The sequence below is a fragment of the Pituophis catenifer genome, unplaced genomic scaffold (assembly GCF_029215685.1).
Source record: "Pituophis catenifer annectens isolate HBS135680 unplaced genomic scaffold, rPitCat1.0.hap2 SCAF_8, whole genome shotgun sequence".
Classification (NCBI taxonomy): Eukaryota; Metazoa; Chordata; class Lepidosauria; order Squamata; family Colubridae; genus Pituophis; species Pituophis catenifer.
In genome coordinates, this window is record NW_027256888.1 from 41,638,219 (window position 1) to 41,662,226 (window position 24,008).

General features: G+C 35.9%; 1 protein-coding gene across 1 annotated transcript in view; it reads right to left on the minus strand.

Moving 5' to 3' along the window:
- The window catches only part of PCM1 (pericentriolar material 1), a 52,048-nt gene extending 36,021 nt beyond the window's left edge, over positions 1-16,027 (minus strand). Inside the window, exons 1-10 of the mRNA XM_070949054.1 lie at positions 15,853-16,027; positions 15,226-15,351; positions 11,234-11,363; positions 10,636-10,881; positions 7,201-7,473; positions 5,491-5,661; positions 5,233-5,346; positions 3,832-4,020; positions 2,038-2,215; positions 776-885 (exon numbers count right to left, since the gene is read on the minus strand). Coding sequence (XP_070805155.1) covers positions 776-885; positions 2,038-2,215; positions 3,832-4,020; positions 5,233-5,346; positions 5,491-5,661; positions 7,201-7,473; positions 10,636-10,881; positions 11,234-11,329 — 1,377 coding nt within the window. The 5' untranslated portion in view covers positions 11,330-11,363; positions 15,226-15,351; positions 15,853-16,027. The remainder of the gene's footprint in view (positions 1-775; positions 886-2,037; positions 2,216-3,831; positions 4,021-5,232; positions 5,347-5,490; positions 5,662-7,200; positions 7,474-10,635; positions 10,882-11,233; positions 11,364-15,225; positions 15,352-15,852) is intronic.
- Positions 16,028-24,008: the final 7,981 nt, after the last annotated feature.

A 24,008-nucleotide genomic window follows, 5' to 3' on the forward strand; every position in this document is an offset into this window, starting at 1 on the left:
AGTTATGTAGCATGAGGTTGTATATTCTGCAACACTGGGACTATCGGTGAGTCAACAGTGGGTCAAAGGAGTAGCAGAGATGACAGCTGCTCTTTAAAAATTATGATTTAAATCGAGTTGATTTAAATCAAATCCACCCTGCTGGGTATTATCTTTTTCCATCACAATTGCAATTATTTCTCTCTCACTGCAAATACATTTTTTAAATCAATTGCAGTCAGCTGGTTTTTTAAAATTTCAGTTAAAATCAGGCAAAAATCCCCCTCCGTGTTGAGGTACAGCTAGGAAAAAGTATATCTCATTTTGTAAAACTGAAATATATCTTTATCTTTCAACCTTTTATATATTTCTATCCTCCAACTTTTTATTTTGCCCCCAAATTTAGAGCTTCAATGTTATGAAAAATATAGCTGTGTCTCGCTTTGCCAGAAAAATTTGGAAATACCCTTCTGTCATTGTATTGTATGCGGCGAGTGATGGAAATGAAAGCCATCTATAAAAACCAATGGAGAAAACAAATATTTAACTGAATTGAGACTAAATACAGCATGTCTATTCTACAAGGAAGGGAAAAAAATACAACTATGAAACCTGAGCATTATCAATGGACATAGAATGCTGACTGAATGAGGGACAAAAGCTAAAAACATATGAAACCTTTAACAAAAGTTTCCCCAATACATTTTATTGTGATGCTAAACATGTCAAGTTTTATACTGCTGATTTTCATCAGCAAACTACTTAAGATCATTTGTACACACACTCAAAAGTTTACCTGAGAATCATGAAGCTGGTTATGAAAACGCTGAATTAAATCATTTAATTCCTCATTCAGCTCAGATGTTAGACTCACTCCAGAAACGCTACCTGTTGTTTCTGTTACAACTAAAAGGAGGAAAAAGAGAACAGTCCTACTCAGATATCAAAGTACAAGCTAATTAAAAATTAAGAAATAGAAATTGAATCACATCAAGAATATTTATATTATTTTTGATTGGAAATATGAAAAACATTGAGCTGCTAAATTAATTTATTTATTTTATTTATTTATTTAATTGGATTTATATGCCACCCTATCTCTGCAGGACTCAGGGCGGCTCACAACAATAAACAAAAACAAACAGACCGTTAAAAACAAAGTCCATGATAAAATTGAGAAAAAATCCAATAAAACCCCATTAAATTCAATTAAAAACCCCTCAGTCTAGGGTGGCTAGATGGAATAGCCACGTTTTGAGCCCACGGCGGAAGGAGTGAAGGTCGGGGGCCACCCGGAGCTCCAGAGGGAGTTGATTCCAAAAGGTGGGTGCGCCTACAGAGAAAGCTCTCTCCCTGAGGGTCGCCAGCCGACATTGTCTGGCCGACGGCACCCTAAGTAGGCCCTCCTTGTGAGAGCGCACCAGGCGATGGGAAGTTGTTGCTGGCTGCAGATGGTCCGCCAAATATCCCGGGCCTAAGCCATGTAGGGCTTTATAGGTGATCACCAGCACCTTGAATCTCACCCGGAGAGCAACCGGCAACCAATGCAGGTCGCGCAGTAGAGGGGTAACATGGGAGTGTCGGGACACTCCCATCACTACCCGCACGACCGCATTCTGCACCAGCTGAAGCGTCTGAGTGGTCTTCAAGGGCAGCCCCATGTAGAGAGCATTGCAATAGTCTATACAGGAGGTTTACACATGTATTTCTGGAATTATTAATAGTTTAAGTCATAATATATAATGTAGTATATTATATTCATTATCTTTTACTTTCTAAATATTTCTTGCTTTTCATCTCATGCATACTCAACTAGATATTTGTTATTTTAATATACTTATACTTCTAGCATTGAATTGAAAGCCAAGCTAAATGCAGCATCAGTGTCTTTCATTTTTTAAAAAAGCTTGGTATATTTCTCATTAATGCTGCTAAAAATTCATCTAAATTCTAATTTAAATTCTCAATGAACGTAGTTTTCAAGTGCCTGAGTAATGTGGCCCAAATTTTTTTTGTCTGTTTAGGTTTTTTTTAAAAAAATATATAGGTTCAACATACCAGAATCATCCATGACAGCAATAGCTTGTTCTGCTTTATGATGAAGAGCAAGCAAGGCAGCTTGCCTCCCCTTCAGAGCCTTTAATTGTTCCTGCTGTTGTAGCATCCTTTTCAGTAAATCATGTTGCTTCTTTAGGTTTGCAAGTTCTTCTGTAGCTTCTTGCTGAGGATCTCTAGCCTGGAAAAATAATCATCATTTATATTGTACCAGAAATAATTTCATTACTTTTTGCAATTACAATTTGCAAAATACTTCTGTGAGAAAGGAATTAAATCTTAATCTAAAAAATATTTTAAATTGTGTACGTTACATTAAGCATAATATTGTACTAAAAGGACAAGTCAATTTGTTAATAAGAATGAAAAATGCTGGCACTGTCTATTATTTCAAGTAAATAGCAAAAATTTATGCTTAGCAAAGTAACTCTCTACTAAATGTGCATAACTATTACACTGATCATTTTTTTTCTAAAGGTTTGGGTTGATAATGGGTTGAGAATAACTTAAGGGACAATATTTAAGAGCCAGTCAATAATGGAGGGAAAATCAACAGCACATCAGAAACCTTATTATTTCAATGGAAGGGTAAAAAAAAAAAGGGGGGGGGACCCTAACAGAAGTAAAGAACAAAACACAATTTCTACTCAGTTCAAATACCTTATTGGAAATTATCCAATCCAACAAAGTAAAACTCTTTGTTTTTAATATCTAATGTCTAATTTAAAGCTTGAGGGGAGTTTTTAAGAGGGAAGAGGGAAAGAGAAGATTTTTTTTTAAAAAAAAAGAAAGTTATGGGATTAATCTGACCAAAATAGAAACAGGTCCAAGTCATGCAACAAATAACTTCTCCAACTTTTAATAGCTGTACAGGTAGTTCTCAATTTACGACAGTTCATTTAGAGACCATTTGAATTTACAATGGCACTGAAAAAAGCAACTTATGACCATTTTTCACACTTACGACCATTGTAGTATCCCCATGATCATCAGATCAAAATTCAGATACTTGGCAACTGATTCATATTTATAGTGGTTGTAGTGTCCTGAGGTTATCTAATCATCTTTTGTGACCTTTTGACAAGCGAAGTCAATCAGGAAGCCAGTCACTTAGCAACTGGGTTACTAACTTAACTGCATTGATTCATTTAACAACTGTGGCAAGAAAGATCGTAAAATGGGGCAAAATTCACTTAACAATTGTCTTGCTTAGCAACAGAGGTTTTATGGTCAATTGTGATCATAAGTCGAGGACTACCTGTATAGACATACAGAAGACAAAGACACTGTACTGAGTTCCCCCATTTCTGCTTACAGAAGTACCCAATTCGCAAAGTGGGAATCTCTGCTAGAATTTATTCATTTTTGAAAAAGCTGGTCAGAATCCAAATCCAAATCCTATTAAAAATGCTATTTTAGGAAACAGTAGGTAAATTTTAAAGTAATAAACTGATAAATAAGAAAAGTCCAAGAGATACTGTAGTCAATTATGCTAATGCAAATCAGTGAACTTGAAGATTGGTTGCATCATAGAAAAGATTCCATATGGAAGCCCTCAACTTTTTTGGCTTTTAAAGAATACCTTCTACAAATAAACAATATTTTCCTGGAATAAATAATAATTAAGAAACAATATAAAATTTATTAATTCAAATATTAATTCTAACAGACATTACCAAAAAGAATTAAGAAATCATTGAAACAAAAGAAATACTGATTGGATTTTAAAGAAAAAGGGAAGGCTTAAAAGATTAAGACCTTTTACTGAAAGATTCCCAAGGCAATATTTAGTAGTACCTTTGAGAGCAATCCAGGTTCTTGGCTATTTATCCTACTAGACCAGATTTCCCTGCCATTGAGGGCAGTTGTGTCTCTTTTCCCTTTTGGAGTTGCTGTAACATCCATGTCTGAAACCTGTGCTTGAGTAGCTGAATTCCCTAGTTTGTCCTCAATGCAGGGCCGAGTTTTCAGACTAAAAGATACCTCCTTTATCAAATAATTTAAGTCAGACTGTGAGCATATATTTCGGTGAAGCATAATTTTTCAAGTTATGGCCTATTGATTTGTCAATACAATATGTCTGTACTTAATTCATTGCAATTTTATTTGTCTCAACATATCAATCACTATGATCCAGAGGACATACAGGAATTTCACTCTCCTTTAGGTAGTTTTTTCCATTAAATATTTCAATTACCATTTAAATTTCAAAAGGTAAGAAAGAAAACAATTCAGAAGTATGGAGGCAATTATTCTAATCAGGAAAACACTGTTGCCTCATGGATGGCATACACACATTTCCATGGATTATGACCAGTATAAATTCAATAATTATTTCAACAGGACATAGGTCAAGCCTTGAAATCCACAATGTAATATTAAAAGGGGTTACTCCAAATTCATCAGGCATGTTTTGATATTACCAAAAATGTTTTATGAGGTTGAAAAACATTTCAAACATTTTGAAGTTCAGAATGGCCCTAAAATATTTCCAGTGAGGCTTTGTTTTGCTTTGACCTTGAAATGTGTTACACACCAGTATAATCTCACATGCATAAGTAAAATTCTCATATGTGCTGCAGAGGATTATCCTTCATGGAAGAAAATGATAGATTAGTGTTTTATTAAACTCATCAAGCTCAATTATCTACATTTTTTTTAACATTAATACTGGTCACTTTTTAAATTTTCAAGATTATTACACACTTAGCTTTGTTCCTACAGTACTACTCCCATTTTTTTTAAAAAAATGAACCTTTTGGCAAGTTTTTCAAAGGAATATGCTAACGCGAGCCAGTTATTATTCTCATCATTTATAAGGAAGAACTGTTGATTCTGAGTAAAAATGCAAACTTGTTGCACTTGCCCATGTCTTAAATGAATATTTTGGTTATCCCAGCTCAACTCAGAATTTTTCTGATAGAGGGCTGGCTGCAATCAACTATCAAATACAATGTAATTTCTCAGGATCTCACAAAGTCAATTATAAACCTATCAGTGTATTATTTTTTGAAAAAGTGACGTAGAATAGTTCCATCTAAAGTAATAAAATTTAGCAATAATGTGTTTTATTACAGGTTTTATAATATTTAGCATTGTAAATAATGAAAAATAAGGTGTTTAAAATAAATTCTAATCTTAAATTATCTCAAAAATCGTCTTCACTTGTAGCACCTTAATTACTAAAAAGTATCTTACCGTTGTATCTGAAACTTCAGACTGCACATCTAAGTTTAGTGATGTGCTCTCAGCTACAGAACCAGATCCCACAGCTGAATCTATAGTCCGACCATCCTCCTCATTTTCTCTAGCCTGAAATATTTTTGTGGTATAAATAAAAAACTAATAAATGAAATAATAAAATGAATGTTATGGAGATAGTGCTATATAACAAACTTATCCCCCATTTGATTTTATGAATTTTCTCAGTGAATTTCAATTGTCTTTCAAACTTACTAGCATTTTCTGCAAAAATTTCAGGTATGATTTCTCTTGTTCTTTCAGATGATCTATGAGATGTGATAAGCGTTCAACATTAGCAGATCTCTCATTTTTCTCAACAAGGTCTTCTCTCATAGAACTAGCTTTTGCAATGTAGTCACGAATTTGAACTAATCTGCTCACAATCTGAAAAAGTCACAAAAGTAATGATCAATTGGGTTGACTTGATATACTGGCTCTAAAGCACTATCATAAAACAAATACATTTCAAGACCTGTCTCCTAATAATATGGGACAACCTATCATAACAATATACAAGGCTAATTAGCAAGGTAGTAGAATCCTTTGCATGGATTTATGATTTATAAATTACACATATGGACTGCACATAAGTAACTGTTAGAACCCTCAAAAGAATTATGAATCACTTACAAGAGAATCTCGTTTTAAAATGTTCTGCAGGAATGGTTGTTCAGTTTAGATTTCTGAGCAATACAATTTACAAATGGATTCTATACCACCCTCTTAAGTCTGTTCTATGTTCTTATAAAATATTTTGAATTAAAGGTTTTTCTTCATGTATCTAGTTTTACGAAATCTGAAATCTTTTAAAATTAATCACTAGATCAAAAATGTCTACAAAGTTTTCTAATTTGCTTTAAAATGTAAGCTATTTCATGCATTGGGCTTTTAGGCATTGTAGTGGGCAAAAGTTTCATTTCTGGAATATCTGCTCAAGTTACTACATTGGTGAAACTCAGAACTTTTGTTAGTTTAAATAGAGATTCAAAACTGGAAAGATTTGATGTAAGAAAAGGTCTACCAATCTGCTGATACCGGTAATTATAATAAAACTAAGGCTAAATTATGAAAGTGCAATAAAATATAAAAATGTTTTGCTATATAAATATAAATATAAATATATTTATATAAATATAAATATAAAAATGTTTTGCTATTCTAATAAAATAGTCTTGTGCAAAACTACTATCCATTGAGAGTATAAGTCAAGAAAACTAAAATGATACCTAGAAGCAAGTCATGTCAAAAGTTCTATCTTTGTTTTCATACAAAAATTAACATTAATATGTTTATTTCTTGCCCTACCCTAATCTCCAAAAAAAAAAAAAACCCTCAATAATTTTATTCTCAGTGTGAGGGGAGGAGTATTACACAAACCATTTTTCAATTTCAATTCAATTTCTTCCTTCTCCAAATAGGACTATCATTTTAGGGGACAGTAATAATTCATTATTCCTGGAATCCTCAAACTTTTAACTACCCATCAGAGCTTATTACAAAATGAGGTTATATAAAGTTTTTAATGCATTTTTAAAGCACTGTTAGAAAATCACCTGTAATAGTGCATAACAAAAATATATTTTTAGTTCTTAGTATCACTTTAAAGTTGAATCATTTTCAAAATTAAAATTTTGTGCAAAAATGCACAAAAGCATTACTCTTTAAGATGAAACCCCAGACGGGGAGGACCAGTGTCACAATGGTTAGAATGCAGTATTACAGGCTAACTCTGCTTACAGCCTGCAGTTCAATCCTGACAGGATCAAGGTTGAGTCAGCCTTCCATTCTTCTAAGGTTGGTAAATTGAGGACACAGATTGTTGGCGGAAATATGCCAACATTGTAAACCACCAAGAGAGTGCTATAGGGCACAATGGGGCAGTATATAAGTCTAAGTGCTATTGCTATGAAGTACAAACAGCACCTGGCTACTGTCCACCGCAGGTTCACCTCTACCATCTTCTTCAATTGAGACTGGACAATTCTGCAACAAATCTTTATTCAAAGCAGCGGTAAATAAGTCTTTATATTTTGAAGATGCACCAGTTTCTTGTATTTGAGAACTCATTGCAGTCTCTTTGCCCTTGTTAGTATTAATCTGTAGTGATAGGAAGTTGAATGGTTTTCTGTTTTCATTAAGCTGGCGTTTGTTGTTAGCAGCTGTTGCTCTGCCCTGAGAATCACTTCCAATACTTCTCTATGTAAGAGTGAAACATCAACAAATTATTCACATTTCCAATAATCATGTACTACTTACATGTAATATTAAGGAGTATTACCCATGCTCTGAATAGGCAAATATTATTTTCTATATCACATGTTCAGAATCAAGACAGTCTGTAACACTGATACTATACAGTGGGGCTAAAAAGTATTTAGTCAGCCACCAATTGTGCAAGTTCTCCCACTTAAAAAGATGAGAGAGACCTGTAATTGTCATCATAGGTAGACCTCAACTATGAGAGACAAAATGAGAAAACAAATCCAGACAATCACATTGTCTGATTTGGAAAGAATTTATTTGCAAATTATGGTGGAAAATAAGTATTTGGTCACCTACAAAAAAGCAAGATTTCTGGCTCTCACAGACCTGTAAGTTCTTCTTTAAGAGGCTCCTCTGTCCTCCACTCATTACCTGTATTAATGGCACCTGTTTGAACTTGTTATCAGTATAAAAGACACCTGCTCACAACCTCAAACAGTCACACTCCAAACTCCATTATGGTGAAGATCAAAGAGATGTCGAAGGACACCAGAAACAAAATTATAGACCTGCACCAGGCTGGGAAGACTGAATCTGCAATAGGCAAGCAGCTTGGTGTGAAGAAATCAACTGTGGGAGCAATAATTAGAAAATGGAAGACATACAAGACCACTGATAATCGCCCTTGGTCTGGGGCTCCATGCAAGATCTCACCCCATGGGGTCAAAATGATCACAAGAACGGTGAGCAAAAATCCCAGAACCACACTGGGGGACCTAGTGAATGACCTGCAGAGCTGGGACCAATGTAACAAAGGCTACCATCAGTAACACACTACACCGCCAGGGATTCAGATCCTGCAGTGCCAGATGTGTCGCCCTGCTTAGGCCAGTACATGTCCGGGCCCGTCTGAAGTTTGCTAGAGAGCATTTGGATGATCCAGAAGAGGATTGGGAGAATATCATATGGTCAGATGAAACCAAAGTAGAACTGTGTGGTAGAAACACAACTCATCGTGTTTGGAGGAGAGAGAATGCTGAGTTGCATCCAAAGAACACCATACCTACTGTGAAGCATGGGGGTGGCAACATCATGCTTTGGGGCTGTTTCTCTGCAAAGGGACCAGGACGACTGATCCATGTACAGGAAAGAAGGAATGGGGCCATGTATCGTGAGTTTTGAGTGCAAACTTCCTTCCATCAGCAAGGGCATTGAAGATGAAACATGGCTGGGTCTTTCAGCATGACAATGATCCCAAACACACCGCCCGGGCAACGAAGGAGTGGCTTCATAAGAAGCATTTCAAGGTCCTGGAGTGGCCTAGCCAGTCTCCAGATCTCAATCCCATAGAAAACCTTTGGAGGGAGTTGAAAGTCCGTGTTGCCCAGCGACAGCCCCAAAACATCACTGCTCTAGAGGAGATCTGCATGGAGGAATGGGACAACATACCAGAACAGTGTGTGCCAACCTTGTGAAGACTTACAGAAAACGTCTGACCTCTGTCATTGCCAACAAAGGATATATAACAAAGTATTGAGATGAACTTTTGATATTGACCAAATACTTATTTTCCACCATAATTTGCAAATAAATTCTTTCCAAATCAGACAATGTGATTGTCTGGATTTGTTTTCTCATTTTGTCTCTCATAGTTGAGGTCTACGTATGATGACAATTACAGGCCTCTCTCATCTTTTTAAGTGGGAGAACTTGCACAATTGGTGGCTGACTAAATACTTTTTTGCCCCACTGTATATTACAATTCAGTTTAAACTGTAGCATGCATCCACCCATCCTTTTTTCCCACCATCTCTTTGTGTCTATCATTACTCTATTTTTTACTTCTTTCCCACTAACTTAACTATCAAAAGAAAGTGTGACAGAAGGCAGAACTAAGAGGTTCATTAACTGTTGGTTTTGTAGTGAAGCACTGTAGAAACAAAACTCCTAGCAAGAATTTAGTCTGTGAAGGAATACAAAACAAAAGTCAGTTTAGAATACATATTGATATTACACAGTACTCAAATAGTTGTTAAGTATCAAGCAGAAACATGAACAGGGATTTCCTTTATTTCTAGAAGTAAAAAAAGTTATGATTATAGTGACAATAACTTTAAACTGAAAAATATATATTATTGTTGCTCAGAGCTACCAAAACTAGGTAACAGATTCTTTAACTATTCTTCCCAAAAAGAATGCAAGCAAGTATTTGGGCAGACACTAGCATTCCCAGACGGAAACAAAGCACCAAAAAGCACATTCTGGCAACTGCTAACTTTTACATTTCTTTCTTCTTCAACAAGAAGAAATCTTAATGAAACATAGTAATTATGCCCAAGATTAAACCTTTAGAAGTTGAAGTTGGTATGATTCAAGAATAACTATAATGATAACAGCTCGATATCACGCAGATGATCTTGGGTGATCCCTAACAAACAAACAGGACTGTACCTGTTTAATATTTGAATGGGACACCATCAGGAAGTCCTAGATATGTAGACTTAACTGACAACTAAAAAAAAAAGCCCCTGGAAAACAATAATGTCAAGCCATTTCCACATTGTTCCAATAAAACTTAATGGATATGTTTATTGACATATCTTTAACTTAGTTTCAATTTTATTTAACAGCCTTACATTTTGAAACAAGAAATAAAGCTTCTTTCTTTTCTTCTCATGGGAAAAAAAATAATTGGATACTCTGCATTCCAACTTAAGTAGAATGGTGAATAAATTAAATCACTTGAAGGCAATTCATATTTTCTTTACACAGTATGAGCAGCTGTATTAAAACCAGCAATACCAGGAAAAATATTTAACGTGACTCCTGACAAAATTCCTTCTCTTACATTTCCACATTGAAATAGTAATGTCACAGAAAAATCCAGACAATTTGTCCTTTCTTACAAATAGCACAATTCCAATTATGCCTAATCAACATAGCTTGCAATGTAAAAATAGGTGGCATACATGTGTCTTGAAGTGAATCATCTCAGGTTTGCATGGGGATACTATACTTTCCTCAGTACAGAATTCTGTTTACAACTTTTCTCAACTCACCTCAACATTAAACTATACTGCACAATGAATAAGATTATTTACTCCATTTTTAAAAAATATTTAACTATGTTTTGTTTAGTAAAGATAGAACACAAACCTGGTCTAAATCACTGAAATTTATTCTTTGTTTAAGCTTTTCCAGTTCTGTCTGTTCTGGGACAGACATTTGGGTTATATATCTAGTACGAGGGAAAGTATGCGGAGTCTTTGACTTCCTTCGTCCAACTTCTGGGGTAGATTCTGGAGAAATATCATTGGTAAATCTTGTTTCACTTTCAGCAGAAACTTTTTTTTGGTTTTTTTCTGAAGATCTATTTGGCCTCTTTGGCTGACTTCCCCAACTCTAAAATAAAATACACACAGCACAAAATCACAAGGGAGAGGTTTAAAATTAAAGATATTGATGTTTAAAATGGCAAAGAGAAAAAAATCCTACCAGAAGCATTTTAATTAAAATTTACTTCCTGTTGAAGGTAATGTTACAATCTACATGTTTTATCAATTCTGTAAAATTAATTTCAAGCTTATACTTTCAACGTTTCTTATATTGTTGCTTTTTTTAAACAGTACTTTATGTCTTTAATTCTTAAACCTTGTAATTTTATGAACTTCATAATTCATTTCAAGAAGTTTAGAAGAACCTTAATGCATAACCCCCATTTCATATGAATATACATAAGAAACTGTAGCAATACCGTATTGTTCAATCGATCATCAAGGCTTTCATGGCTCCAGCTTGGTAAGTCATGGTCATCTATTCCTTCTTCAAAAGGATTTCCTCCTGTAGCCATTGGGGTGATGATCAGCTATTGAAAAAATAAATAGCTGCAAGATAGAAATATATTTTAGCATGCTATCTTTTAATTTATACATAATTAAGATATTGCATCAATTCAAATGTAATGAGAATATACTGAACAAGATCAGTCACAATTATAATGGGAAATGATTTCTATATTTGAATTGGTCCGTTCTTATAACATTGAAGATCTATCCAATAGTTCATCAATTAATGAATCTATTTAACAATAGTATATTTAAAGCCCTTTATAGTTTTTATTTTAGAAACAATATATGCCTTAAAAATAATTAAATTAAATCTCTGGCACAATTTTCTGTAACAATTTAACTCAAAGGAATTTCCAGAACTAAGCTCAATTTACTGTATATACAAGAATGCTGTAATACAGTTCAGATTATACAGTAAAACATGCCTATACAGCACTACCCTATTTTTGTATTCCAGTATTTTTAAAATTTTATTCAAAGATAAACAGGTTTAAGATGAAGCACTAATCACTTAAAAGATTTCTACGGTACTAAATCCTATAAATGCAGTAAAGCCTACTGAGTTAATATGTATTTATTCTAGGTAAATTATGTAGGATTGCAATCTACACTGATTAAATACTAAAATGGTTTATTCAGAAACAACACAAACATTCCTTCTACCAATGATACTGTAAAAGTATGTACAATCAATGTTACTATATGTTGCTGTATACATTCCATGACTTGCTATAAATATGTGCATTTATTCACATGAACTTTATTTAGTTTTAGAGCTAATCCTTTTTCACTTATTTTCCTATTAGCAATTTTCAAATAACTCGTCATGAAAGATTTGCTTCTCTTCAATACTAGTACCATGACTAGTAAAAGGTGGAACAAAGTTCATACAGGTAGTTCATACAGGTAGTTCTCAACTTACAACAATTGAGCCGAAAATTTGTGTTGTTAAGACATTTGTTAAGTGAGTTTTGCCCCATTTTATGACATTTCTTGCCACAGTTAAAGAGAATCACTGCAGTTGATAAGTTAGTAACACAGTTGTTAAATCTGGCTTCCCCATTGATTTTGCTTGTCAAAAGCTTACAAAAGGTGATCACATGACCTTGGGACACAGCAATGGTCAAAAATACGAGTCAGTTGCCAAGCATCTGAATTTTGATCACATAATCATAGGAATGTTACAAAAATTATAAATGTCAATAATAGTGATGTCACTTTTTTCAGTGCCATTGTAACTTTGAACGATCACTAAACGAACTGTTGTAAGTCAAGTACTACCTGTACTAATGTGTGCACAGACCCATCATTTTTATTAAACAGAACAAGAAATCTTCTGTCCTTGATGGAAATGCAGAGAGAATATTCAACTGTTACAAATTTAAAGATAATACAACAAATATCTTCCAAATTTCTGATTCAGTTTCTTTGCTACATGACGGCACCATGACTTTGAAGCAGTATGTACAATGCAATCTATTGTCCATAAGTCCTAAATTTAACAACTTACTCTAACATAAGATTATATATTCTGTATACATTATGTTTTCTACAATATATATTAAAAATATTATACATATATAACTCTCTTCAATGCCAGGATCAAAAAATGACAACTGAAGGATAAAATAGTGTAGACCCTTCCACATATTTTTAAACAATAAAAACTAAAGTATATTAACAATAGATATCACACATGAAATTTTCTTATGAACTTCACAAACCTAAGTCAAAATTAGAATACAGCAAACTTATCAAATACAAAGCAGCAATGCAATATCAAATTATTTTTAAAAATTAGAATAAGTTGCTATAAACATGAAATATCACCCTCTTGTCACCTTATCTTCTACTACATAAAAAAAAGCTAAACCCAATGACTCCAGTGCTGTTGTAAATTAAGATTGGTAATAGTTTACTGAAACAGTTAATGTATTACTGAAAGCAGGCATACTTAGCCAATCTCACAAAGTTGCCATTTTTCTCTTGTCTTGGAATTATGTAAATAATCCGTATTATGAGAAAGTAGCCATGGTTTTTTAATATGAGAAATTTTTACAAAGATAGAATTTTTCTGTCCTTCATCCCACTTTTTATTCAGAGGAAGAAAAAAAGTGTTCAATTTTGGTTTCTTTTAAACAACTGTTTGTATTGATCTCTTTCCTGAAAGTGAAAGCTTTGCATTGAATGTTGTTCCTGGAATATTTAACAGTGCCTGTACTATGCTCAACGTGTGTATGTTCATACTTAGTTGAACAATATTCACTCAGATTTGGGGAGCATCCAAATCCAATTATTTGGAAATAAGCCAATTCCTAGAATCAATTTAAGACACCAAGTTTGATTTACCATGAATGCCCCACTCATAAGAAATCCTTTTCCATGTATTTATACCCTATAATAGTAATGGAAACAAACACTAGGCTCTGATCCCCTCACTAACTATATAATCTGAGAAAAGAAAAACATGTTCAATTGTCATGGATAGTTTGACATACTTAGATGTTTTATACATAACAACCTATCAATCCAATTTACAGTTCTTGCCCCTAAAAGAAGAGCCTTTTTTTACATTTTATGGTGTTTTAAATCAGAACACCTTAGTTTTCATTAACCTTCTTTTGTAAATTTCTACAGTATTTATAGTGTTGCTGTAGATCCAAGCAACAAGATCAACATGGAGTTACTAATACAAAGAGCTGCCAAACTTATATTGAAACAGTTCAGTACAAAGGACAATAGAAAATATAAACATCCTCAGATTTGACTCAGAAGCACTTGGCCCGTGCTTCTGAGTAAAAATACATAAAACTCTTGCACACACAAGATACTGTTCCATGATTCCATTTCTTATTTTTAGGAATCAAATGGTCAATACAATTGGGAAATTCTGTAGCCATGTATTAGCTTTCTGTTAGAATGAAGAAGAAAAAAACAACCTCATGTATATGCAATTATATTATATTGTATGGCACAACATTATATTGTATGGCACAACAATTAGGCTGAATTTGCAAAATATACCAAGGCACAAAATACATAACCAGTTTCTATAAACCCCTGCAATGTGTTTAGTTCATGGTTCACTGTTTTCTGCATACGCAGAAAATTGGATTAATTCAGCAAATCATGGTTCAATTACCAGGGACTAGGAAACTATGTAAACTAAAAATGCAAATGATAACTCTGTCTTTTTATATATGAGTGACAACAAAAGTTTGTTAGATAAGAAGTCAGCTGGCCCTGAAAACTCACAGATTTTTCACTTGAATTCATAGTTTAGTGGATAATGAAAATGCCCAAAAGTTATAAAGCAATAAATTTAGGGCACGAAGCATCCAAGATATAGAAACTTAGTTCTTATATTGCTTTTGTAGGAATTATTTAAAAATAGGCCTTCACAATGGCCCAGTTTAATGTCTCAAATAAACCCACAAAGAGTTAAATTTGGTTTTACCTATATGCCCTTCTATTATTCTTCTGTACCTCAATTTCATTTTAAGAGAGCAATCCAGTAGGAGGAGACTGAATTTTATAAACTACCTTTCAACAACCCAACAGCCTTCCAGCCATTGCTGACACTCATCTCCTGTTAAGATGCTTAATAATTCTAAGTATCTTTTGAGCAACTGCCTTGTTGCATGTTTCATATATATATGACATTATATATATGTCAATGCCAGTATACCAGTCTTATTGCTAATCGATTGGAAGGGGGGGTGTCAGGTGACCATGACAAATTTATTACAGAAAGATCAGAAAATCAAACTTTCCAGATCCATTACAAATAAACAATAGTAATGAATCCTACAGGGTTTAACCCGCCCTATACCACTAGCCGTTTCCTACGAAGGCAAACCATTTTCGGGACGGGGTGGAGGCAGGTAATCTAGCCTACCTATTTGGGACGCAGCTGTCCCGATCCTGGAGACCAGCCGTCCCCGAAGCGCTTCAACGTCTCTTTTAAAAGCTCCCCAGCCGCAGTTTCCTCTTTCCTGGCAGCCAAGGTGCTACGCTACTCCCGCTGAACGGAATGAAGAGGAGCAGAGGGTAAAAAAGACGGTTACGGGGCGGAGTCCCAGGGCCCGCTTTTTCTCTCAAATAGGCGGCAATGTCGAAGTCGCGAGGGAAAGGAGAGGGACCGAGGCAGGTGGCTCGGCGCCAGATTGCTGACTAGGGAAGCGAACGCGCCGTCGCCCTAGCAACAAGGAACCACTACCTTTCTTCCACCCACTCAAGGTAGAGGGGAGGAGCCTGACTAGAGCGCGCGCTGCAAGGGAGGAGGCGGGGAGAAGGGCACGCCCCCTCCCCGTCCTTCCACGGAAGGAATCGAGGAGCGCGAACACCCCGAGGCCCACAGACTAATCACCTCCCCCCGCAACTGCTTCCCACTCCGAGGTTCACCTACGCTGGATACCTTGGAAATATAACACACACATATATTTCTTGGGAGATATAGCGCGTGCCCCCCTTTTGCCCCTCCCACTCATTGTGTCCAAGTGAGTAAGCTCGCGCTTCTTCGTACCGTGATCTATCGAGAGACCCGCTTGAGAAATCCTCTCACACCCCACCTCCAACGGCTGTCCCGGACGCCATCTTGGTTTTTTTTTTTTTAGCGAAAAGAAAGTCGGCGGACGGATACACACCGTTACTTAGTAACGTCTGCCCGGGAAACGATGATGCTCTTCCGCGCCGCGCGTCCCAGCTTCGTCTCTTCAGCCCGCTGATCCTGTGTCACGTGATCAGAGCGCCAATGCCCTGCCCCCTTCCGAGCTACAGTATTCCGTTCCTGGTTGGCCAAGATGCTTCGAATCAACTCGCGCGGGAGTTGCCGAAATAAACGGACCAAAAACTATGTTTCCCAGAATGCAGGCCGGGCGCTTTCCCACAAATGAAAGGGATTCTGGGAGCTGTAGTTTCAATTTCTCTTCCCACCCTCTGTTCTTACCATTCTTTGATAAGGTTGTTCTTGGGAAGGGGTTGTTTAGACAGCAATGCAGGGAGAAGCGTGCATCCGTGATTTTTGAATTTCTGAAGAGAGGTTTCGGGAAAAGCCTACATCCAAAATTAGTGCGGTCATGAGGGGAGAGTAAACGGTGAAGGAGAAGGAGAAGGAAGTGATTAAAAAGGAACAAACTGCACCCCCAACTAGTTTTACAGCAAAATGCTGACACCAAATCCATTTTCATCACTGTGACCGGTAACACCTAGCAGTGATCCATGGAGAGCTGTAGAGTTAAAATGGAGCAAACACAATGACACTTACTATTTTAAATAAATAAATAAATAAACTTTATTGTCATTGTATGTGTATACACAGTATACACATGCAACGAAATTCACTTAACATCCAAAGACCAGGTCCAACACACATTAATCCCCAAACACACTCCCACCCACCACAATTCCCACCCCTAATTTTATACACCAAAGTAATCAAAACTGCAAGAAATTAAAGCAGTATGAAACACTATGTTGACAGAGAAAGTGGAAAACCTATAATACAGCCAAAGGTGATAGAACCAGCAACATAAAACCTGTATAAACTGGTTCTTTCCATTTTAAACTGATTTCTACAGGACTGAGGCTACCTTCTCTCAATCGGATCTTGCAGACAATTCTCTAATATGACAATTATCCAGATTTATGCTTCCCAACTAGTGATGCAAAAGAACGAGAGATTGATACATTTTATTTCATGTCCAATCACCATATGATCTTGAGCATACACCCACATTTTCAAGAGAATATAAGGAATTGCCTTGAATCTCATTGATAAAAAAAATGCAGAAATACAGAATGGAATCCAGTAAGTTCTTAAGATAAACATAAAAACAGACTGACAAACACTAAGAAACAGAAAGCAAACTGTCCTGTCCAAGGCCAACACTCACAAACACACACAAGAGGTAGTTGCGCATTTTACTGTTGGTATTGTTAAACAAGTGCCCAAGTAGTAAAGGCCATTTTTTTGGTGAAAGAATTTGCCAGTGACATCACCCTTGCAGGGGATGCCCAGTTGGGGGCTCCTTTCGTATTCCCATTAAGTTGCCCACCAAAGTGATACCCATTAATCTAATTAATTGCAGTTACCTGCTTTGAAACTGCTGGATTGGTGGGAGCTGGAGCGTGTGATGGGAGCTCATCCCACCCATGGCAGCAACAGGTCTCAAATGCAAGCCTGCTGATTGTCAGTCCAGCATTCTAACCTCATGAGCCACTACACTCCCTTAGGGAGGGCATTTTTTTTATTTTTATTTAGTGTACGCCATTTACAGAGGTCATGCAATCACTGATATACAAATTTAGTTTAAATAAAGCATCAGTGTGTGTGTGTGAGAGAGAGAGAGAGAGGAAAGAGAGAGAGAGAGAAAGAATACAATAAAGGACATAGTACAGTATAGTAAATTAAGATAAAAACCATAGTAAAACCACCATAATATGGAGTCATAAAATTGCAATGGATATTATAATTCAATATTTAAGAAAGCTAGCCATCTTCTAACTGCTTCTGGTGACTGTGGTGAGATCATTCCAGATGCCTTGAAATTTCCTGAGGAGACATTTTTGAACTATATATGCTATATTTTGTTCCGGTGCATCACAGTTGTATTGAGGGCTCTTGACCATTCCCTATTTAAGGAGCTTTGCCTTAGTTCTGGCATGGCCTGTCCTGATTCTATTCAGGTGGCTCCATATTTTTCAGGGGAACTGCATTCTTGGAAGAGGTTTTGTTGGATCTGTGTGAACTGTTTGGTTGTGATTAATAAAAGTCACCCATCTTAATCACCATTCTTCATGTAGATCATAAAACTGTGATAGGTTATTCCAAATTAGTTTCCTAGAGTCTAATATTTTATGTATTGGAAGATGTCTAGGAGTCAATGGCATGTTTATTTTATTCCACTCTCGGACTGTCTGTTGTTATCTCCTGAGATCAGGAGGAGCAATGTTAGAAAGAACATGGAGCCCTGAGTCCTATGTCAGTTAAGGGTTCTAGATATTATTCTCTTTGTGTCATTAAGGTGAACATAAATATTGTTGCTATGATAACTTATTCCCTACTCAATATTCGGCAACAAAGTATAACAGGCATGAGAATGATGCACACACAAATAGGAAACAAGTCCCAAAATCAAACAAGCATGCCTTACAAGAGTTCCAAATCCAAAGCAACTAGTGCAAGAGTAGTCAATGAAGTCCAAGGAAAAGAAGCTTCATCAGCTGGTCTTGGGGTCAAAGCCAAAGTCATGGGATTTGAAGTCCATATTCAAAACACACAGAATCTGGGTTAGCAAATGATTGTTACCAACTAAGATGCTTGTAGTATTGTAAAGTATTTATAATGCCCGTCTTTCCAATCAACTTACACCAGTGTGTAAAATTGATCTGTCCAGCAGATGGCAGACATAGGAAAGAAAAATACATTAAATGTTTGGTGCAAGGACCAATACTATTTACTAAAAGCTGGAAATGTTTAATAAGTATAGGATGCAAGTAGACTAAGAAATTATACTTCTCTAAAGTCACTAATGAGCTTAATTTAGGCTAGATATCAGAGGTAGGTTTCAGCAGGTTCTGACCAGTTCTGGAGAACCTGTAGCGGAAATTTTGAGAAGTTCAGAGAACCGGTAATAAAAATTCTGACTGGCCCCACCCCCATCTATTCTCTGTCTCCCAAGTCCCAGCTGATTGGGAGGAAGTGAGGATTTTGCAATGTCCTTCCCCTGGAGTGGGGAGGGAATGGAGATTTTACAGTATCCTTCCCTTGCCATGCCCACTAAGCCACGCCACACCAACCAAGCCACACCCACAGAACTGGTAGTAAAGAATTTTGAAACTCACCATTGCTAGATATGTATAATTACATACAAATAAACAGTATGCAATGTAGCTGTTGTTATCATTATGCGAAGAAAAGAGATTATCCAATTCATATCAGAAAGATTCCACTTAATTTTTTTGCATAAGTCAGGGGCTTCCAACTTTTACAGCCAACGAGCTCATATTGAACTTTAAGATTATAGAAATGTTACAAAGTGCTTCTACAGGATGATTGGGAATGAGCTTGTCTAAAATAACAATTTCTCACTGGGGAAATCAGTGAGATAGTTCTCCACTATCAACATTAGCATCCTAAGATGTTTTATAGCTTGTAGGTTTGTGTATCAGGTACACACTGGGGTGCAATGCAATCCTCTATTTTTTTCTTCTCTTAGAATGCCTATGGGGTATAGTCAGGAACAGAAGCATTATTGAAAATAGTGTTGGGTTTAGTATTTTACAAACACCTTCCCATTTAATTTTTTTCTTTAAAAATCAGATGATTTTTAAAGAAATTGAATCATATTTTCTTTAAAATAACATCAGAAGAATTTTAAAAAATGCCTTTGCTTTAGAGCTAACTGTATAGTGAATGAATTTAGATGAATTTTAGATGAGTGCATGCTGAAACAGGTTCACCAAGTTATCAATTTAACATCTAATGTAGTGTCACTATTCTGAGCTATATATTAAATTGTTTTTTGGAGCACTGAAACACACCAGGATCACCCATTTGATTGAGACCACTTATTTATTTATTTATTTATTTATTTATTTATTTATTTATTTATTTATTTATTTAGTCAATTTATAGTAGCCACCCATCTCAGCAAATGATTCTGGGTGGTGAACAATATCTAAAAATCAAATGGAAGCAACAAAAACCATTGCAACCATAACTATAAAAACTAAAATACATAGCAGCAGAGAAAATGTAGTAGTTACTAACAGAACCAGGAGGTAGGCATAAAACCAGGTCTTTAGGATTTTACGAAAGGCCAGCAGGATCAGGTCCAGCCTAATCTCTGGATGGAGAATGTTTCATAGGGCAGGTGCTACAACAAAAAAGATTTACCTTCTGAGCCTGTCAGTCAACATTCCTCAGCCAACAGAACCCAGAGCCTGACCCAGAGCAGATAGGACAGGTATAACAAGATGAGGCAGTCTCTTAAGTTAAATTATGTGAAACCAGACCATGATCAGATTGCTATTCTGCACAAAGCTTAATTAGAAGCTAATATAGATTAGTTTAATGTAACTATTGTCTGGACTACTGATTAGCTTAAGGCAAAGTAGTCCTTCAAAAATGATGCAGTGTATGGGAAGGTTTCTATTGCTATTCTCTTTTCATATTTTACAGGTACATGGGAAATCTAAGTTGGAAAACACCGGGGCTGAATGAAAAAGGAGCCTTTTTCCACTCTACGTGCAAGAGTTGACCTCAGATGGGCCACTGCAAGCTGTTTATCGGAGATAGCATTTGAAAAAATAAATATATATTTGGTTCTTTCATTCGTTTGTTGACTTTGAAGGTTTTTGTTATTTTTTTCCCTTCCAGATTAAAGTTATACTAGAGATTTCAAATGCTTCATAAGTGGTGGTATGGACCTTGCAAAGTAAATTTTTCATTATTTTCAAAATACCCTATTTTAAATAAATTTTATTGAAGACGTTTAAAAGAATTAAAGAAAGAATATGTGGAATTGCAAACAACCTTTGAAAATTGGAAAAGGATAAAATGGTTATACAATGTTTACTCTTTTGTACAATTACATTCATAGGATGTGTCCTAATAAAGATTTCTGTGTTACTTTTGTTGTGGATACAAAACATAGGGACAAGAAGATTAGGAACAGGAATAGTTCCTTTGGCAGAATTATATAAAATAGAAAAGTAAACCTGGCTCCTATAATATTTGCCAGGTCAGAATTCTCATCTCATTTGAGCCAAAATACTTTCTAATATATACAAGTTTATGATTCTTGTACATATAATCCAATTAGGCATTCCTAGGGGAAAAAATAAGTATCAAATTCTGAGATGCCATTCCTATAAACAAAATCTTTCAGGGACAATATGCTTCAACAACTGAAATGTTAAAAATTGCACCTGATTCTTCTTTATTTACAAAATCTTCTACCACTAAACTACAGTATCTTCTCCCCAAACCATTAATCTAATTGAATGTGTTTAATAAATGTGTTTAATATGCATTAATTTTGTTTGGTGTGTATAGGAATTTATAATATATCAACTATGGCACTGACTTTCAAAAATAATTTTCTAACCATTTCGTTTTTGTAATACAAATTGTTTTCAGTAGATGCTGATAGATAATAGTTCATTTTTACATAGCCTCTAAGGTGAAATGTTAACCTATTCCTTTTATGCCCTGGATTGATGATCTGGACTACAATGGATTCTGCTAACAGAATTGTGTTTTGCTTAATGTCTTAGCTCAGGGGTGTCAAACTTGATTTCATTAAGGGTCACATCAGGGTTGTGTTTGACTTCGGAGGTGGGGGGGCGTGGTCAGGATGGGCATGGCCAGTTCGACATCACTTGTGTTGGAGGTGCCTATGGTGGCCCGAGTGCTCTGCCAGCAAAAATGGGTTTCTGAGTTCCGTTTTCAGCCGCAATGGCCTCCTGCAACCCTCTGCCTGCAAAAACAGAGCTCCAGAAGGCCGCCCAAGGCCCTCATGAACTCCATTTCTCTGGCAGAGACACTGTGGGTTGGTACTTCACTGTTTCCAGGGCGGCTCCACAGTCCAGATCTAAGCACCCTGCAGGCTGGATTCAGCCCCTTGGCCTTGAGTTTGACACCCCGCCTTAGCTGATGTGAAGCTGCAAGAAGGGGAGGAAATTCACAGAGAATGCCAATAGGAGCTCCAGTCCACTTATAGTGAATGTGGAATCAGAGAACTATGAGATTGTTTAGAAGAATTAATCCTAAAAAACAGGCTGCAGTTGTAGTTTAATAGCTTTCATTTTTACAGCTACTTATTAAAATGTCTATTCATCAATAGAAGATGCCTCAATCAGTTGTAATTTTTTAAAAACCAAAATTAAAAAAAATATAAGTATCATTTTGCAGCCTGATATTCTCCTCACATGTTGGTCTTTAATGCCCAAATGGAGTCACTATAGCCAAAGGTCCACCAACAGCAGACCATGGGTTGGATTGTAGTCTTACATGGTCTTCTTGGAATACTTTAAAGCTCTGCTCAGTTCTAAAAAAAACAATTTGCCTTTTACATCCCACAGTTAGGGACCAAGGAGAAAATGTAAACCAATTAATTTGCAACAGATCATGCAAAAATTGATTCAGGCAAGGACTGACAACTCTTTTTGTATAAATGTAGACCTCTGCATTTTGCACGATAGCTAATGACAATTTCAAATTTTGCAGACCAGAACTAAACCTATGAAAAAATAAGTAAGTAAAATTTCAAAGTGTTATTTAATATAAACAAGAAAATGTTCTAATCCGTGGAACTCTGAAGGGCAGGTATGTAACATTAGCTTGGAAACACAGAACATTTACCAAATCTTGGACTGCTGCCAAATGCAATACTAAAGCAAGACCAGCCCAGTCTTAAAAACAAATTACGTAAGAAAAAAATTCTGATGAAGAAAATCTTTTACTGGAAATAGCCAAATAAATTTGGAAAGATTTGTTTAGTAACTCTTGGATGCAGTGTTAAGTTCTAAGAAGCAATTAAAAACACAGACTGTATATGAAGAAAGCAACCACTGTTTACTTCTTTATTGAAAACATTTCTAAGGGATAAATAACACAATCCTGTGAATACTTTCTGAGAAGTGCAATTGTGTATACAGTAGGAATGGGCAACTTTTTGCTCCTAGGAATTGTATTCTTGTATACTGTTTCAGCTTGTAGAGAATGTAGGAAAAAAGGCCAGAGACAGCTTTTCCCCACATATGAATAGATTGTTGCTTTGCATTTTTCATAGGTATACATATTTGATATCATGAATGCACACTAAACAGTTGTCCTATAATTACTGATCACCAAAGAAAGAAAGTTTACAAGATCTGATTCACAAATGGAGTACCCCAGACCCCATTAACAGTAGCATATAGAAACTATAATGAACTGGACTAGCAGTTGACGTTTAGGCTACTGATAAGACATGTGTCACATGTGGGAACAACTGGGGTTCACATCAGTGGTGAAATCCAATTTTTTTACTACCAGTTCTGTGGGCATGGCTTGGTGGGCGTGGTGTGGTATGCTGGGCATGGCAGTGGAAGGATACTGCCAACATCTCCATTCCCACCCCACTCTGGGCCAGCCAGAGGTGGTATTTGCTGGTTGTCCAAACTGCTCAAAATTTCCATTACCAGTTCTCCAGAACCTGTCAGAACCTGCTGGATTTCACCCGTTTCACATCACACAGCATACTACAGTATAACCAAACCACATTTTGGTGTAGCTTGTTAGCAACAGACACCATTTATTTTCCAGCTTTATCAAATACTTTTTCTCAACAACCAATAAGGAGAATTTCCCATTCTCCCTTTTTCCAAAATAACAGCCTGCAATGAGATTGATGCCTAATTCTGTCCAAAATTCTCTTATGAAAAAAAAATTGATCCTTAAAAAAAAAAAGGTATACACATGGACATTTCTAAATGGCTGAAGATGATTCTATTAGCATTGTCTTTATAACTGTCAAGCCCAGCTCCTCCAAACATTCCTCACTCCTGACTCATTACAGTTTGAACAGTTCCCAAATAAAGGCAAAAAAAGATTCTGGGGAAAACTTGGATCAGCTCTGAAGATACTAACTTTCCAGTTTTCAGAGGTAAAACAAGCAATTTTTTCAACTAGAA